At 46.3% G+C, this 18,342-nt stretch overlaps 1 protein-coding gene across 1 annotated transcript in view; it reads right to left on the bottom strand.

Annotated features, from left to right (window-relative positions):
- The window catches only part of CDHR5 (cadherin related family member 5), a 58,832-nt gene that overhangs the window by 18,858 nt on the left and 21,632 nt on the right, over positions 1 to 18,342 (bottom strand). The window contains 4 exon segments of the mRNA XM_060262404.1: positions 2,267 to 2,383; positions 4,054 to 4,260; positions 6,863 to 6,960; positions 9,188 to 9,278. Of these exon segments, the coding sequence (XP_060118387.1) occupies positions 2,267 to 2,383; positions 4,054 to 4,260; positions 6,863 to 6,960; positions 9,188 to 9,278 (513 nt within the window).

The following is an 18,342-nucleotide window of genomic DNA, read 5'->3' as shown; positions in this document are numbered from 1 at the left end:
ATGGTTTCTCTTATGTTCTAATAGTCTGCACATGGATGGGCAGATCCATTCCTGGTTACACTGACACAATTAGAACATTGGACTTCTGTTTTATTTTGTTGAAAAGGAATTTGTTGAAAACATTCCAGATTAGAACAAAGTTTGAGTCCAGTAGCACCTTTAAGACCAACAAAGTTTTATCCAGAATGTAAGCTTTCATGTGCATGCACACTTTGTCAGACAAATGCACACAAAAGCTTACATCCTGAATAAAATTTTGTTAGTCTTAAAAGTGCTACTGGGCTCCAACTTTGTTCTATTGCTTCAGACCAACATGGCTGCCCACCTGGATCCATTCTAGATTAGACTACTGTAAATTGCACTATGCTTGCTTACCCTTGAGACTAACCCAAAAACTCCAACAGGTCCAGAATGCAGCAGCACAAGTCCTGACAGAAATGCCATGGACAACACACATTCTACTGGTGCTGTGCCAGATACACTGGCTCCCAGTAGATTATTGAGTCAGGTTCAAGGTTTTGGTTTTGACATTTAAGGCCTTGAGCAGTCTGGGACCAACGTATCTGTGGGACCATCTTCTCCGGTATCTCCGTGGAAGAGCCTTGCACTCCACTGGTAACAACACTCCAGTGATCCCTAACCCTAGGGAGGTCCGGCTGTCCTCAACTCTCAGTCCTGGCCCCGACCTGGTAGAACTCTCTGCCAGATGACATCAGGGCCCTGTGGGACTTTATGCAATTCAACAGGGCCTATAAAGCAGATACGTGCCACCAGGTTTTGGGTTGAGGGCAGCAACAATTTATTATCTGGCTGCCACCTCTCTTTTTTTCCTATCCTCCAGACACTTTGTAAGTTTCCTTCTTCCCTCAGCAGGAGGCCTGGGAAGTCCAAGATTTAAAGAAAACCTATAGGGCACTATCTGAGTTTTCACAATTTTAGCTAATTTGTGTGTTGTTATTAATTTTATGTATTTTAATTATGTTGTAAATCGCCCAGAGTCTGGTCTGGGATGGGGTGGGGTGATTAAGATGATGATGATGAAGAAGAAGAATCTTCACATTTATGTCAACATTGACCAATGTCACAGGGTTGTTTTTTTTAAAAAAGCCCCAAAAGATTCAAAACAGATGCTGGCATATTGTTCTCTGTTTGGTATTAGAGAGGATAAGATTTGGGGTCACATAGAAATCTTTACCATGCCTGGTGCCTTTGTCAGCATACATACTTCTGCGCCACCAGAAGTTGCATCAGACACAGGGCTGGCTTTACCACCAGGCAAACTAGGGCGCCAGCCTAGGGTGCCAGTCTTCTGGGGGTGCTAAATTGTGTACCCCCCATGTGACTCGATGACGTTATCAGTGCAGGGGGGCACCAGAAGTTAGCCTTGCCTAGGGGGTGCCAGACAGATTAGGGCCAGCTCTGACCAAGCAAAGACATATTGTAGCACCTTAATTATCTTGAGTACTCTAACTTCTTGGGACAAACAGAGCAAAGTCTGCCCAATAATCTTGGCATATATCCTACTATTCTAAGCCAAGTTTGAAGCCTTTCCAACCTATGGAAATTCCTTCCAATTTAAGTGGCTCTGTAATCCACATCATCAGTATACCTCATTATCAGTGTAAATCTGTAGCTTGGGCCATGTGCAGAGAAGAGAGATATTTCTACAAATTTCAGGGACCCTCCAGGTTTGCACAAGAATCTGAAAACCATTTTTTATATTGAGGGAGATGGTGAAATCCCCCCCCCCCACACACACAGAAGCATTGTTAGCACTTGACAGACAGTACAGCTTGATTAGCCTGCTATCATCAGCTGACAGGTGGGAGGAGGGGCTGGGGAGAACGAGAACCACCACTGCTCCCGCCAAATGGCCCAGAGGAGGATGGGCAAGTTGGCAGGCAGAGGAGTAGGGGGCAGGTGAGTGAGTCAGCTTTCCCCTCCTCCACAAGTTTCTCAGGGATCCCTGCTGGGGGGAGGAGCAGGAGCACAGGCCACTGCATCAGCCAGGATGGTGAAGGCGGCCAGCACTACAGTTGTTGGCATTTTTATTTGGCTGTGTTCTTGAGCAGAATGTTAATAGCTACTTGTGATTCCCCCCCCCCCCACACACACACACTTGTCTTTTAATTGATTTAAGTATCCATAATGATCATGATTGACAATGGGAGATGATTACATCTCCTGGTGTTACAATGAGCCTTGTAGCACCAGGCATCACAGAAGAACTAATATAGCAATCACAGTTTGGAGACAGATGACTCACCCAAAGTGTTATGGTGGAGGTTGAGTTTAGAACCACAGTAGTCAGGAGAAATCCATCTCGGGTAACAGTAAAATCTGTGCTGTTTTGGATTTGGTAAGTGATATCAGGATTGACTTTCTAAAAATGGTGAACATAAACCTATATCAGGAATTACGGTAATCAAGTGAATGACTTTCAAAAGCCAATTCTCCTGCTCTCTCTACATTCTTGTCATGTTGACCCAACATCCTAGGTGTGGGCTTGTCTGTTTGTATGAACCATCCATTATTATCAATGCTTTCAGATCATTTCAGTTAAATAAACCAGCTGAGATTCTAGAATTCCTGTGCTTGAATCACCTTGCAATTTAATTTGGATGAGTGTTTGGTGTCCCAGTTAGGACTGGGATGATATAGCTGTCCTTTTTGTTCTGTCAGTAATATCACTGGGTTGCAGGGTATTTGTCTGTTTCTCTTTTTTCAATCCTCATTCTGGAATGGCTGTTAATATTACCACACCAGTCTTTCCCTTCATCTGGCAATCCCTAATTACATCGTTTTAAAACAAAACATTTCCAAAAAGAGAACTTTAGGATAGTCCATGAAAGCATTTTTGATTCAAAAAAAAAGTTACAGACATATTTCAATACTAAAGGAACTTCTCACAAAACATTTTCTAATGAATTTCTCTGCCACAGAGTGCTTTGCACAATGGAACTGGATGAGGGGCAGATGCACTACAGATGTTCAGGACAGATGTATATGTTGCTTTTGCTCTTCCTCACAGGAGTTGTGAGTGGGGGCAGGTTTTGTGAGCAGTCCACAGAAGAGAGATCTCTTATGTGGCCCATATGTGGCCAAATGGGCCCAAACTAGAAGCTGAAAGCCGCTTTAAAAGCTGCACTGAGCAGGGGGTTGGACTAGATGGCCTGTATGGCCCCTTCCAACTCTGTGATTCTATAACGCATTACCCCACCTCCAGCTGTGGCACCCATCCTCTCCCTGTCTAGTACAGTGGGTTAAATCTGGTTACCTTTGGCAATCAAGAAGGATTTTTTAAACCTCTTGAATCTGACTGGCTTTAATTCAAGGTTTTTATACCACTTACTTCACTCTACAGATCAGACTAAGGACTTTTAGGATTCTAGTGGGTCAGTGTTGATAGTAGATTTCTTGGTTACAGTTGCACTGTGTGTTAAATAGTCTGGCTAAAACCAGTAATTTTAATGGCAACCTTGAGACATCAACTTAAAGGTAAAGGGAATGTTCCTCAAACCAGGATCTCAGGGCTAAGGTGGTTGCAGGAACTAGGACAGCCAGGGCACTCTTAAGGGCTGTCATAGTCCATGACCCAAAAACGTTGTAGCCAGGGAGAAAGGATCTGCCAGGTTCTCCTCAAGCATTAGTTGGTGCTTGGTGATAAGGAGGCTCAGAGCCAGGGTGACTTTTCCAGATGTTTTGGGATGCCTACATAGAGGGGGCCTAACTCTTCTGCATCCTGTTTAGGGTATTCACACTGTATTTGAGTTATATGATTAGTTGCTGCCAGTTGTAGATTTTTTTAATTTAATAAATCCGCAGTCCATTCAATACCCAAAATCTGTGTTGACTCTATTCATTCCATGTCTTTCAGCAATCAGGATTCAAAGATTTGCATTAGAACAGATATGAATTTAGAATCGGGTCAGTCAGAAGGGATCCAAAGATCACTATAAATCCTCTAAAAAAAGATGGATTCTCCTTTTGTGATCATCATTATTATTAATGGGTCCATCCCTGTGATATCTGACATTTCATTTAATTCCTTACATCTGGAAAGTCTTCATCAGCAGCAAAGATCCACAGGGGTCTCAGAGGCATTTCAGCATCCATGACCAGACTGGAAATAGGATGGTTCACAGGCACTGTTCCTAAGTAAGTGGTCTTCTCAAAATGGGGCTTGTGATCATTTCTAGGCACAACACTGATCTCCACTGTAGTTTGGGAAAATCTGAATGGATTATTGGCTTGGGAAGCCTGGAGAAAAAGAGAGCAAGAGGCACACACAGTTATTCTTCTCGTAGAGTGACTTTGTGGAAGGACAGTGTTGAGATTCTTTTAAATAAATACTCAAGAACTCGAGTGTATAACCTTGTAGAATGCTCCATCCTTTTACTACTCTTACTTAGCTGATTTGACCATGTGGATCCCTGGCCATGAGACTAGACTGTTGTAATGCACTCTTATAGTCAGCTTGGACACTCCAGCTGGTATAGAATGCCACAACTCAATTGTTGTCAGGAGCTAGGCAGAGTATGCATAGTACACCAATTCTGCAGTTCCTCCATTGGCTAACTATCAGTTAATGGGTTCAGTTCAAGATACTGATTATCATGTACAAACCCTTTCATGGACTTCTGCAGGACCCCCTCTCCTGTTATGTTCCTCCATGACAACTTCACTTATCTGAGCAAATCTGTCTGAATGTGGTACCCTACAAACAGGTAGGAGTGACAGCTGCCCAGACATGCCCATTCTCTTCTGTTGTGATTTCCACCTAGTAAAATAGCCTTAGAAGGTCAGGAAGGCTCACACTACTGGAATGGTCCAGGAAGGCACTGTTACAAAGGGAACAGGGTTGTATTCTGTTCCACTGTTTATTTATTTTATGTATTATCTTGCTCTTACTGCATTGTATTCTACTTTTGTAATTCCAGTTTTGCATGGTTTAGCATATCATGTCTGGGTTGCTGTTGGGTTTTTTTTTTTGCATTTTATTTTTGGGGGGGATCCTAGTTCTAATGTAGGGGTAGGGAACCTTTTTTTCTGCCAAGGGCCATATGGATATTTATAACATCATTCGCGGGCCATAAAAAATTATCAACTTAAAAAACTGCTCCGCCGAGGGAGAACGATTCAGGCCAGCAAAATTGATGCAAATAATTGTTTTTTCTATTTGAAGTCATGTGGGAGACCCTAATTTGTCACACACACACACACCCAGCCCACCACCCTAGGCAAATGCAGGAATTCAGTAGCATATTAGACCACATCCCCTAATATTAGCATATTAGGTCACACACTCATTAGCATATTAGGCCACACCATCTGGGATAATAAAGTGCAAATTGAACTGGTGGCAGCTGGCTCCCACCCCCCATCCCTGCCACCCATCCCTCCCTCCCTTCATGCAGAAACTGCAGCTACTCCCAACAGACCTTTAAAGGCACCCACATACCCCAGCAGCAGTCCTTCACAATGCCCACCACACAGGCTCCACAGAGAAAGAGAGAGAGAGAGAGAGAGAGAGAGAGAAAGGAAGGGAGAAAGGGGGGAGAAAGGGGAATAAAGGGAAATAAAGAAATGGGGGAAGAAAGGGGAATGAAAGGGAAGGAAGAAAGGGTAATAAAGGTAAACAAAGGGGAAAGAAAGGGAAATAAAGGGGAGAAAAAGGGAAATAAAAGAAATGGGGGAAGAAATGAAAATAGAAAAGTGAAAAAGAAAAAGTGAAATAAAGGGGAGAAGAAAGGGAAATAAAAAAATGTGGGGAAGAAATGGAAAGAAAGGGGAATAAAGAAATGGGAATATAGGGAAACAAAGAAATGGGGGGAAGAAATTGAAAGAAAGAGAAATAAAGAAATGAGGAGTAAATTTACCTGAACTGTGACAGTAATTTTTCCAGGCCCTGCAGCAATTTTGACTAGCTAGCCAGGCCCCAGGGAGGCTGTCGCACAGTACATCTGAGCCCTGTGATCCCTACCTGGCCCTGGGGAAGCTGCTGCACAGCGCGGCCGGGCACTACAATCCTTGCTGGCCAGCCAGGCCCCAGTGAGGCTGCCACATGGCTCGGTTCGGCTCAGCAACCTCCGAGGGCCACACCAAGTGACCTTGAGGGCCATAAATGGCCCTCAGGATGGAATTTCCCCACCCCTGTTCTATTGCATAGTTCATGGGTGTTTCATGCTATCTGAGTACATTGTTTTATACTGTGTAATCTGCCTTGAGAAGTCGGAATATAAATCAATAAACAAGTAAGCAGCTCATGTATGCCACAAAGATTATATGGGCTGATTTAGTACAGAGGTAGTTTGCATTTATTCTAGCAGTTTTCTGGGGATACGGCCTGGAAAAGACTGCTGCCATTTGCACACTTCCCAAGTTTGTTGTAGGAAAGCAAGTTCCTGAACAAAGAGGCACTTCTTGACCACACATCATCCACTTCCTTAGAAGCAGATGTGCTGGCTGGGAATGGTTTCAGTCTGTTCCCTCAGAACAGCTGGCTAGAGCCCATTTGAGCCAACAGATCTTCTCCCAAGGAAGGATTTGGAATCTTTTGGCTGGGAAGAATTCCAGCTATCCGTTTTGCATATTTGATTTATGGCAATTGATGGCTGTCATAAGCTGCTCAGAGATACAGAAACAGGATGTTATCTTAATTTGCATATCGTTTCATTTAGATAGTTGTGCAACATACTGGTGCAAGGCAACAGACATGATGAAAGTCAGGATTCCTAGGCCATTTCAGCAAGGTTTTGTGGGATTAAATCCAAGTTTCTATTTCCATGTTTCAAGACAAATGGATACATGTTATTTTGCATCATCTTTCTCCTGTTGAGCCACTGGATACTGAAAGACTTACCAAGACGTATAACAGAAATGTTCTTAGGGTATTTACAGGCTTATTCATTGTTATGTTCCCAGTATCTCTGTTTACTAAGAATGTGTCATTGTCGTTCCCTAAAGAAAATGAGAAAGTAACTACTTAGCATTTCTGCTGACCACAAGAAAGAGTGTAATGGAGGTACTGCACTGTGATATTAGGTTGCCAGCCAACCCCGTAACTCGGATTTTTTCTGGTGGGGCAGCAGGGTGCTGTAGGGGGTGATAATTGAATTAAGTTTACATTAATTGAATTAAAAGGGGAAGAGAGGAAGAAGAGTGCATCCACGGCAGTAGGGAAGTGGGCACTAGCGTGCATATACAGTATGTCACAGAAGTGAGTACACCCCCTCACACACGCACACACTTTTCTTGCAGGAAAGAACTCACAATCATCTATCCTCCTCCTTCGTCCCCACTCCTGTGAGGCAATGAGTGGGCAGAAGAGGTGGCTGGCAATCCTATGAGATATATAGCCGCCTTGAGCCTGCTTTGGCGGGGAGGGCGGGATATAAATCCAAATAATAATAATATGCAGTGGTTGTACAAACCTGAGGGGGCCCAATTCCAGTACTAGGTCATATGCAGTTTCAGACTCTACTGGAAATCCAAAGCTACAGGGCTAATTGTAGCTAAGGGCTGACAGTTTAGAGGGTAAACTAGACAGCATATTAAGAGATCTATTTAGGGCAAAGGTGTTGAATTCATTTGTTACAAGGGCTGGATCTCACATAAATGGGATTTTGTGGGGCCAGGCCATGCATATCATAAAATGTAATGCCTGGTAGTGGGCATATAAGCTTTATAAAGGATACAGAGAAACACAATTAAAGGGGTTTTTTTACTTAAATACAAACATGCTTAAAACTCTTGTGATGTTTTGCTTAAAATGGAAAGGTGGGGAAATAGATGGATTTTGCAGTGCAATTTAAAAAATCTTCCAAATTAAGCTACTTCATGGGGCGACTGAGAAAATAAATCTGAAAATACAAAGCACACACTGCTAAACAGTGTTGCAAATTTATTACTAGACTCCTATATAAAAACACACATAGAACGCACTGTCTGGAAAAAAAAATCAAAAGACATCTTGATCCCAAAACTGTAGGATAATGTTACACCTTTCAAGTCAAAAAGTAATATAATTTATTTGTTGAAAAGAAGCCCTCAGAAGAAACGACAGCAAGATTTGGGAGGTAGCATTCTTAATAGAAATTCTCTTTAAAGTACCTTTACCCAGTTTCCCCCTGAAATCTGTTTCTTTTCCTGTTTTTAGGAATATAGAGTCCGTTTCAAGTAAATTCCACTGTGATCAAAAATGAAATTCAGAGAGAGGAGGGGCAAAGAGAAGTTATACAAAATTTCAGAATTTTGTTCTGCATATACTTAGAAAGAGAAGCTGGCAATGCCTTACTACTCTCCTGCTAGAGCAACCTGTGTTGAGTAAACAAACAAAAACATGTAAGAGCTGAAGTTACAATAGGTGAATAGAAGTGTAACTGAAAACTGTACTTTTTATGAAAGAAAAAAAGAGGAATAAATGAATTTCCTTGCATCAGATCTGGTTCAGTCCTAAAATAATTGGAACTCAGAGTTCATAGCATATTTTGTTATGGTTCATATATTTTCCAGCTTTGAGCAGCAGTGTTTAATAACATGTTTGGTTTTAGTAAAGGCTTATTAGAAGGAGGAGAGGAAGGAGAAGGAGATTGGATTTATACCCCGCTCTTCACTACCTGAAGGAATCTCAGAGTGGCTTACAATCTCCTTTCCCTTCCCCTCCCTGCAACAGACACCCTGTGAGGTAGGTGGGACTGAGAGAGCTCTCCAAGAACTGCACTTGAACAGAACAGCTCTGAGAGAATTATAACTAACCCAAGGTCACTCCAGCAGCTGCATGTGGAGGAGTGGGGAATCAAACTTGGTTGTCCCAGGTAAGAGTCTGTGCACTTAACCACTGCACCAAACTACCTGAGTAAAAAGAATGAAAGGAACTATGGGAAAATTTAACAAACCTGTGCCATTAGGCTCTCTCTCCCTCCCTCTCTCTCTCCACTTCTCTCTCTCTCTCTCTGTGTGAGAGAGAAAAAGAGACAGAGAGAGCTGCCACCTTTCTCTGTTTTGTATGTGATATCTTCCTAAACTTGGATCAGTTCAAACAGGAGACAAAACCCCCAAGCTGAATACAACGGAATTCTCACCTTAGGCTATAGGAATATAACTGAAGCATTTTTAAAATTAAAACTCTGTGACTTGATTACATTGCTACAAAAGCTTGAAAATGCGGGAGTGGAGTTTTACTTACCATCAATTATGCGATATTCTGTTTTTTCATTCAAACTTATGTCTCCATCCACAGCATAGAGAGGTCCTGGATTCAGAATCAAGGGCTCTGTCTTCAGCAACAAAGGAAATAATTTGCAGTTGCTTCCAAATCAAGTGCTAGATTATTTAAGAAGCAGTCCTACTCAGAAAAAGTCTCATTGTTTTTCAACAGGACTTACTCTCCTAAGGTACTCTTAGGCCGTTTTCCCACTTAGCGTTTGCTCCCCTTATTCCCCGGCGCAATTATCTCCGGATCACTTTTTTCGTTTTCCCACTAGTGACTCTTTGCGGAGTCGCCCTCCCTGAAGCGCCGGCTCAAATCGTTTTCCCACCGGCGTTTTCCCAGTGGCATCGACTGGAGTCGATGCCCTGTCAATCATTTTTTTTTAGACGTCATTCTAGTTGCGTAATTACGTAACAACGTAACAACGTAACAACGTAACAACGCGACAACGTGATAGAGAATCCCCTTTTTCGCGGGCAAACCATCACGTGACGGTTCTGTTTTAATACTGGCCGCAGCGGCGTCCTCCACACTGCCTCGTATCGTCAGAAGCATTCACAATGGAGAATCCTGATGACGAGACTATGGCGCTGCTTTATTCAGCAGTGGATATTCTGATTTTGTGTATCTACGCCGCGCGCCAAGTGCTCCGCGCCGGAGAAAGACTCCTCGCTCATGGACTTGGATCACCGAAACCTCTGGCCGCCTCTAGGAAGTCTGACCGGCTTCGGCTGATTAGAGGTGGCAGTCGCCGCCAGCAACGTAGATGGCACTACCTTGCCGGTATCCGGTTCGCGCCCAGGTATTGGGTGTTCCCCCGTGAACTCGGCTGGTGGGAGAACTTTGTGCTTGTGTACTGGGGCGACGAGCAATGGCTGGATAACTTCCGGATGACCAGAGGGACCTTTATGGAGATTTATGCCGCTTTGAAGGACAAGCTGGAAAGGCAAACCACAAGGATGAGGTCTCCGGTCCACCCTGAGAAGCGGCTCGCGGTAGCGCTGTGGTACCTCGCTACCGGAAGCGCCTATCGGGAAGTCGGTACGCAGTTCGGGATCGGCGTTACCACCGTCCATGGGATTGTGATGGAGATCTGCGAAGCCATCGAGAAACGTTTGTTCTCAAAGGTCGTGTGCCTCGGTGACGACATCGGAACGGTGTGTATTTTTTTTTCTTTTCCCTAGTTTTGCGTTATAACGTAACATCGATATATCTGACCCTGATGTGATTCTCTATTGCTAATACAGTGGAAGTTGAAATATCCCTGATCAATTGTGCTCCATTTCTCTACAGATTATGGACGGTTTCGGTAAGCTCGGTATGCCGCATACGGTGGCTGCTCTGGATGGATCGCACATCCCGATACGGGCGCCTGGGGGCAAATCGGAGGAGTTCTGCAACCGGAAGATGTTCTGCTCCATGATCCTCCAAGGCACGGTTGATCACACAGGACGCTTCGTGGATGCAGAGTTCGGCCACAGCGGAAAGACCAACGATGCCTTTGTTCTCGCGAACAGCCATCTCTGCTCTGGCAATGATGCAGGGCTCTGGGTTCCGGGGAACCCCACGGTGACTTTGGGAAATGTAACCATACCTGCGCTTGTATTGGGCGACGGAGCGTACCCCCTTAGACCGTGGCTGATGACCCCGTACAGGACACCCGTCGGGCCCGTGCAGAAGCACTTTAACAAGAAACACGCCAGGGCCAGGAACGTGGTGGAGCGTGCTTTCGGGAGGCTTAAGGCTCGCTGGCGTGTCCTGCTAACGCGAATGAACGCGCAGTACCGGAGTATTTTCTCCATCGTGACCGCATCTGTGACTCTGCACAATATTTGTGAGGGAAAGGGACATGCGGTCAACCTGGACATTCCAGATAAGGAGATAACACTCCTCCCAGACCAAGAAGAACCAGACTTCAGGGTTATAAACAGGAGGCAGTTAGAGAGTGGGAGGGCTGTGCGGGATGCTGTCGCAGAATATATTTATCAAAGGAGATGATTCTTCGGCTTTCCGTCCCCCATGGCTCTCGCTGCCGCTGCCCTTGAATGAAAGACTGCTTTTCCGGTGCTGCGAAGTTACGCTGTTTCAACCGTTATATGTATAATCGCCTTAACGTTATACCTGCGTTTGTTTATACTGCTTCCCGTTTCAGCGAATAAAGCTTTGGGCATTATAAACTGCATAGTGTTCATTTACTTTGGTTGCGGTTGGGGGGGGGGGCAATATTTCGGTGCACCGGTGGTCCTACACGTGCTCCTGGGCTGGCTCTGTTTTTGCCTTGCCGATCATAAAATGCCTTCCCCATGATTGGATGGATGAATTTTGATTTTGCACTTTCTGGCAGCGACCCCTTCCTTCTTTATTACTGCTTTATGGCAGTACAGTACAATTTCCCCACCCACCCTCACCCTTCTAGTTTCTGATATGCCTTACTGGTGGGATGTGTGCCAGGGGGAGGAACCAGGTCTGTGCACAGACTACCACCCACACCCACCCATCCCAGTTCTGATAAGCCCTGCTGGTGTAAAACCATTCTTATCAGGAACTATATGGATACTAAATAAATAAATCACTTAAAATGTTCTATGGCTTTTTTGTGCTTTGTTTATATTTTCATTCACCCACCCTCACCCTTCTAGTTTCTGATATGCCTTACTGGTGGGATGTGTGCCAGGGGGAGGCACCAGGTCTGTGCACAGACTACCACCCACACCCACCCATCCCAGTTCTGATAAGCCCTGCTGGTGTAAAACCATTCTTATCAGGAACTATTTGGATACTAAATAAATAAATCACTTAAAATGTTCTATGGCTTTTTTGTGCTTTGCTTATATTTTCATTATTATTGTTTGTATTTTAATTTGCTGTTGAACATTCTAGCTACTGGGAAAGTTTTTTATAAATATGTTAAATCAAATAAAATTTGAAGTTGTATGTATTTATTTACATTATACTTATATCCTGCCCATTCCATACAGACTCGAGGCAGCTAACAGCATAACATAGGCAGTAAAGAGGCAATATTAAAAGAGTTGAACAATCAGATGCACAACAATGGCGCTACTTCAGGCAGTTCATATAATATCTTCTTTCTCACACGCACAGATCATGGGCAGTTTGTTATAAAAGCGCTATTGATCCAGGTGTGGTTGCAGCCCTCCCCTATTAGATGTAATATGCAATCCTACAACCATAAAGGAGAAGGCTCAAGAAATTTACATTTTCTTATGCTATTGCTAAGAAAAGAGCTGTAATGCATGGTGTTTCTGCGGATCCCCCCACCAGCCACCCTCCCCTGTTATGATATTACTGGTCCAATAAGTGGCACTGCAGATTCCAGTGCATTTCTCACAGCTGCTGTGTGCTTTCATTCACATGAGTCTAATTACTTTTTTCTTTTCTATATCCAACCGCAGTCGACAACCGTCCAGGAGGCGCGGCAGAGCAGCCAGGCCCACCCCTGGTGGAAGAGGATGATGAGGGTCCTCAGCTGGTTGGCCTGAGGGAATAAGGTGCATTGCCTGACAAAGCAGGGGTGGGGGTGCTGGGAGGGGTGGGGGTGTTGGGGAATAAAGTTTCATTCTCTTAAATGTGTTGTTTGTTCAAATAAATTATTGTTACTTTTGAAACCTTAAGGTGTCGTTTTCCTTTACCTAGACACTGAACAGGGAGAAGTGCAAACATAACTTTAATAAAAGTGCGTAAACATCAGAGGAACAAAGCAATAGCTAGGAGCACACTGCCTGTGCAGGCATAAACACTGAAATAACATCATAAATGACATCATGCACAGCATGTGAACAATGAAATAACATCATATAAACAGGTATAACCAATGAAAAAACATCATGAATAAAAACATGCACAACATGTAAACAATGCCTGCAACTCACACCTTCCCTTGATGGGCATTGGTTCTGGTACCCATGAATGGGACATTGCTGGAAAACAGCAACATAAGAAGCATCTGTCATAGACAGCAGTGCACCTTAGGGGCAGCCTAACAATAATCCAATGGAGTTATCATCAGATGTTCCAAAGGGAGTGCTTTCAGGGCTCAAAATACACCCTCTGCTTCCCTGTGCAGGATCGTTTCTTGCCCCTACGTGAGGCCGCAACACTGCCACTGGAGCAGGGTGCAGGAGCCAGGACGCTCTGACTTTCAGGGACAGACGGTAGGGTCTGAGTATCAGGCACAGACGTGGGGTTGTGACTCTCAGGCACAGAGAGGAGTGGCTGACTTTCAGGCATAGATTCCTCTGCCAAAACTGGGTACTCCATATCTGACGGCAGAGTGCCCCGATTATAGCTGCAGTCACAATCCAGGTGCAGCTGCCTACGTGTGACGGATGGTGTAGATGCTGCATATGGTGGCGATGTTGCAGTGGCTGGTATCTCGCCCACCCTTCCCTGTCCCCGACCTTCCCTAAAAATTTGGGCAATGCTGCCTAGCATATCAACCGCTGCCTTCATAACATCCACAGTCTCCCTTGTTGCCTTTTCAAAAGCCTCCCTGTTTTGTGTATCACGCTCCCCCTGCACTGAGAACCTGCGTTCTTCAGCTTCAAGCATACGGTCCAACCGCTCCATTGTGTCTTCATGATCCCTACGGGTTTGAATCATCATCTCCTTAGCCACATTATTAAGCAAGGCAACCCTTCGCTGACGTTGAGCTTCGTTCTGCGCACTCTCTTCCTTTCTTTGCTGTGCTGATGACACCGGCAGATGATCTCCTGAAGCATCTGAAAGAAGAAGGATGGAAGGAGTACATTACCTGGAGAACTCTGGCAGTGCACCCATTGTTTCAGCTATGTTACAAGCTGCACTACTGTGCTGCAGGCATTGGCACCGCTGCTGCAGTTTACGCAGAAATCCCCGAAACATACCTCCTTCCTCTGTTTCCTGCTCCGAGAGGACAGCATCCCCAGATTCTCCAGTTTGAATACTGCACCCTTCTCCCTCCTCAAAGCAACCTGAAATTGATACAACACTCATTCCTTAACGTGCAAAGTGCTGAAAAGCCCTGCCTACCGTAAAGTTCTTCACTATAACATGTGTTCAGGAGCAGCATCAGTGTCAGCAATTGTAAGCTGGGCAGTAATTCCGAGTCCCACTGAAAGCTTTCACATTCAACAGAAGACTAATCAGAGGCACTTACCCCCCGGCAAGGACTCCTCTGCTGGTTGTTGAGCACTAAATTCCTGGTTCTGTTCCTGCTCCTGCGACGCATCGCTTGTGGTCAGGATGATTGAGCCTATAGGAATGCAGGAAAATCAGCAGTGTTAACGCAGAAGGCACAGAAGTATTGCGAGTCTAATAAGTGCACAGTACAGTGAGGCAAGCATCCACGTCTCCCTTCATCTAGGGGAAGTTCCATTAAGGTTTCCCCCATGCCTCCCAATCACCGGCGAACCCACAGCGACCCACATATATACTGAGGAATCCTCTGCGTGGGTTTCCTTAGGGGCGAGAACGGAACCCCATACACAGAAAAGTACAGGGCTCAGGGGCACTGCATCGCCCTGATACTCACCTGGAGGTGACACAGTGGTGTGCGTGCGGAGATCATCGGCGTTGATTGTTTGGAGGTCAGCGGAAACGATGTTATCTGATCCCAGAAGCGGCAAGTTTTCCTTGTTTGCCTTGTAATACTTCGCCGTCCAGCTTCTCCTCATGTCGGGGGGACGCGCGGACTTATCATCCTTAAGGATGCGGTGCAGCACGTCAAAGTGAGCGCAGTAAACTGGGGATACTCCAGTCTTTGCATTGTGGCTAACGCATCTCCTGTAGTCCGCGCGCAAGCCCTTGGTCTTCGTTCGGCACTCAAGCGCCGACCTCTTGTGTCCCATGGCATGCATGGCCTTAGATATAGCCTCGTAGACATAGGTGTTTTTGCGGTTAGAGGCCAGCGCATTCTGGATCTTATCCTCAACCCAAATGGACAACAAGGCTTCTGTTTCTGCCTCCCGCCAAGAAACTCCACGAGCCCCCATTGCCCTGCCGCTGGACGCCATTGCACGGAGCTGCTGTGCGGTGGAGGCAGTAAGCTGATCAATGCCGGCCAGCCAAATCTGTCCCTTCTTCCTCCCAGTGTCCTGTTCGGCTCATACAAGCTGTGACGATAGCTGCCACTCGCCTCATGATTGGCCACTAGCATTTGCAGCCTCCAAGCATTGGCTAATTGACAGTGATGTGGGCGATTCCCTGATCCTCATTCAGCGGTCGCAATTCTCGCGAGACCCTCGCCACAACACCCATGAATTTCTCGCGAGACCAAACATGCTATCAACCATAATGTATCGACCATAATGTATAATGTATACTGGAGAAGGGGGGGGGGGGAACTATTCCAGGAGGGGTTTTTTTTTTCCCCTTGTTAATTTCGAAATATCGCTACTACGCAAAACTGTTAAGTTTTAAAAAAAAAAAAAGGTCGCGCCGGCACTCCGGGGAAGCGCCGCGGAAGGCATTCGATCCGGCGTGGATGGATTTCCAACAGCAAACTCCGCTTAGTGGTTCCGGAGTAGATACTTCCACCCAGTAATACTACATATTTCTTATCATTATGCCTGCGTTTACTTAGGCTGCTTCCCGTTACAGCGAATAAAGTTTTGAGCATTATAAACTGCACCGCGTTCATTTACTTTGGTGGTGGTTGTGGGGGGGGGTAGTTTTTTGGTGCACCATGGGTTTCTGACACGTGTTTCTGCCCTGGGTCTGTTTTTGCCTTGTCAATCAGGATATGCCTTCCACATGATTGGATAAATCAAATCAGAAAGGGAAGGCTGCTATTTCGCAACATCGAAAGAGCGTTAGTTCGAAATGGCAGCCAGGGGAAGGAGAGGGACGTTCTGGCAGCGGGAGGAGGTGCTGGCCATGCTCGATATTGTTGAAAGGAGCGGGCACGCGGCCGATGTAATGTCGAGCACCCACCTCAACACAAGCCACATCTATGCGGCGATAGCCCGGAGGCTGCAGCGGAGGGGGTTTGACCGGACTGCCGCGCAGTGCCGGTCAAAAATCAAACGCCTCCGCTGCAGCTTCATGGCTAGCCTTGAAGCTTGGGGCGGTATCCCCAGGGCGTCAGGCAGGACGCCGTACCATGACGCCATGGTGCGTCTTTGGGAGTTGGCGGGGCGGCCCCGTTGGGAGGACCGTCATCATGATTGTGAGTAACACCACACACACACACAACACAAAAACGCCACACACACCCCTCCCTTCTTTATTACTGCCTTATTACTGTAATGTGGGGTGGCCATGGGTGGTCACAGAAACCTCCTTAAGTGGATCAAACACCCAAACCTTCCTATGCTCTGCTGAGCATTCCTGGTGGAATGGGGGGGGGGCATTGGTGATCACAGAAACCTCCTTAAGTGGATCAAACACCCAAACCTTCCCATGCTATGCTGAGCATTCCTGGTGGAATGGGGGGGGGGGGGCATTGGTGATCACAGAAACCTCCTTAAGTGGATCAAACACCCAAACCTTCCTATGCTCTGCTGAGCATTCCTGGTGGAATGGGGGGGGGGGCATTGGTGATCACAGAAACCTCCTTAAGTGGATCAAACACCCAAACCTTCCCATGCTCTGCTGAGCATTCCTGGTGGAATGGGGGGGGGGGCATTGGTGATCACAGAAACCTCCTTAAGTGGATCAAACACCCAAACCTTCCTATGCTCTGCTGAGCATTCATGGTGGAATGGGGGGGGGGCATTGGTGATCACAGAAACCTCCTTAAGTGGATCAAACACCCAAACCTTCCCATGCTATGCTGAGCATTCCTGGTGGAATGGGGGGGGGGGCATTGGTGATCACAGAAACCTCCTTAAGTGGATCAAACACCCAAACCTTCCTATGCTCTGCTGAGCATTCCTGGTGGAATGGGGGGGGGGGCATTGGTGATCACAGAAACCTCCTTAAGTGGATCAAACACCCAAACCTTCCCATGCTCTGCTGAGCATTCCTGGTGGAATGGGGGGGGGGGCATTGGTGATCACAGAAACCTCCTTAATTGGATCCAACACCCCGCCCCCACCCCATTCTATTTCCTGATGTGCCGTCCTGATCCAGTACATATTACCTGCAGGTTACAGTGCATTTTTCACATATGATGTGTGCTTTCATTCACACCACTTTCATGTATGAGTTTCATTGTTTGGTTTTTTTCTAGTTGACACCTGTCCACGAGGCGCGGCTGAGCGGCCAGGCCCACCATCGGAGGGAGAGGAGGAGCAGGGTGCGGAGGAGCAAGAAGGTACATTACCTGACAAAGCGGCCGCCTCTTGGTTACTGCGCAGTAAACGCATCAATAAGCCATGTGCGCAGGGGGTTCAAGATAATAACATAATGATTACTTTTGCAAATCTTAGGCGGTGTGAGCCCAGCAGCCCAGCAGGCCGGAGGCGCTGAGGAGGCGGGAGGCGCTGAGGAGGCGGGAGGCGCTGAGGAGGCCGGTGAGTTCGCTGAGCTGAGCCGCAGATAGAAATCAATAGGCATGGCATGCAAGTTTCTAATAAATATGATGTTGCAGCCCTTGTTAGCCGCCCTGTCAGATGAGTACAGGAGTGCACTAACTACCTGTCTCTAGGGCCACGAGGCGAGGCAGAGCGGCCAGGCTCAGCCTTGGGGGGAGAGGAGGATGAGCAGCAGGGTACTGAGGAGCAAGAAGGTACATTACCTGACAAAGCAGCCACCTCTGGGTTACTGCACATTAGAGGCATTAAAAAGCGATGTGCGCAGGGCGTTCAGAAAAAAAAATTAATGATTACTTTTGCAAATCTTAGGCGGTGTGAGCCCAGAAGTCCCGCGGGAGGAGGGCGGTGATCCGGCCAGAGAGGCAGGTGGGTTTGCTGAGCTGCCTCTCAGGGCACTGCGAACTAATGTTGCTATACAATGGACACATGCCTATACAATGCACACATGCTATGTGTGCATTGTATGTGCTATACAATGCACACATGCCTATAATTTTCTAACGTGCATGCATGGTGTGCTTGCATTTCAGTGGTGGAGGAGCCGGTGCAGCAAGCACAGGTTACCGTTGCCCGTCTCGAGGCCCTGATTAGCCGGATCGAGGCCATCGAGCGGCGCACATCAGCGCCAGAAATGGAGGCCCTCACCCAACGGGT

The sequence above is a fragment of the Heteronotia binoei genome, chromosome 21 (assembly GCF_032191835.1).
Source record: "Heteronotia binoei isolate CCM8104 ecotype False Entrance Well chromosome 21, APGP_CSIRO_Hbin_v1, whole genome shotgun sequence".
In the NCBI taxonomy this organism is placed as follows: domain Eukaryota; kingdom Metazoa; phylum Chordata; class Lepidosauria; order Squamata; family Gekkonidae; genus Heteronotia; species Heteronotia binoei.
This window is presented reverse-complemented; position numbering and strand designations above follow the sequence as displayed.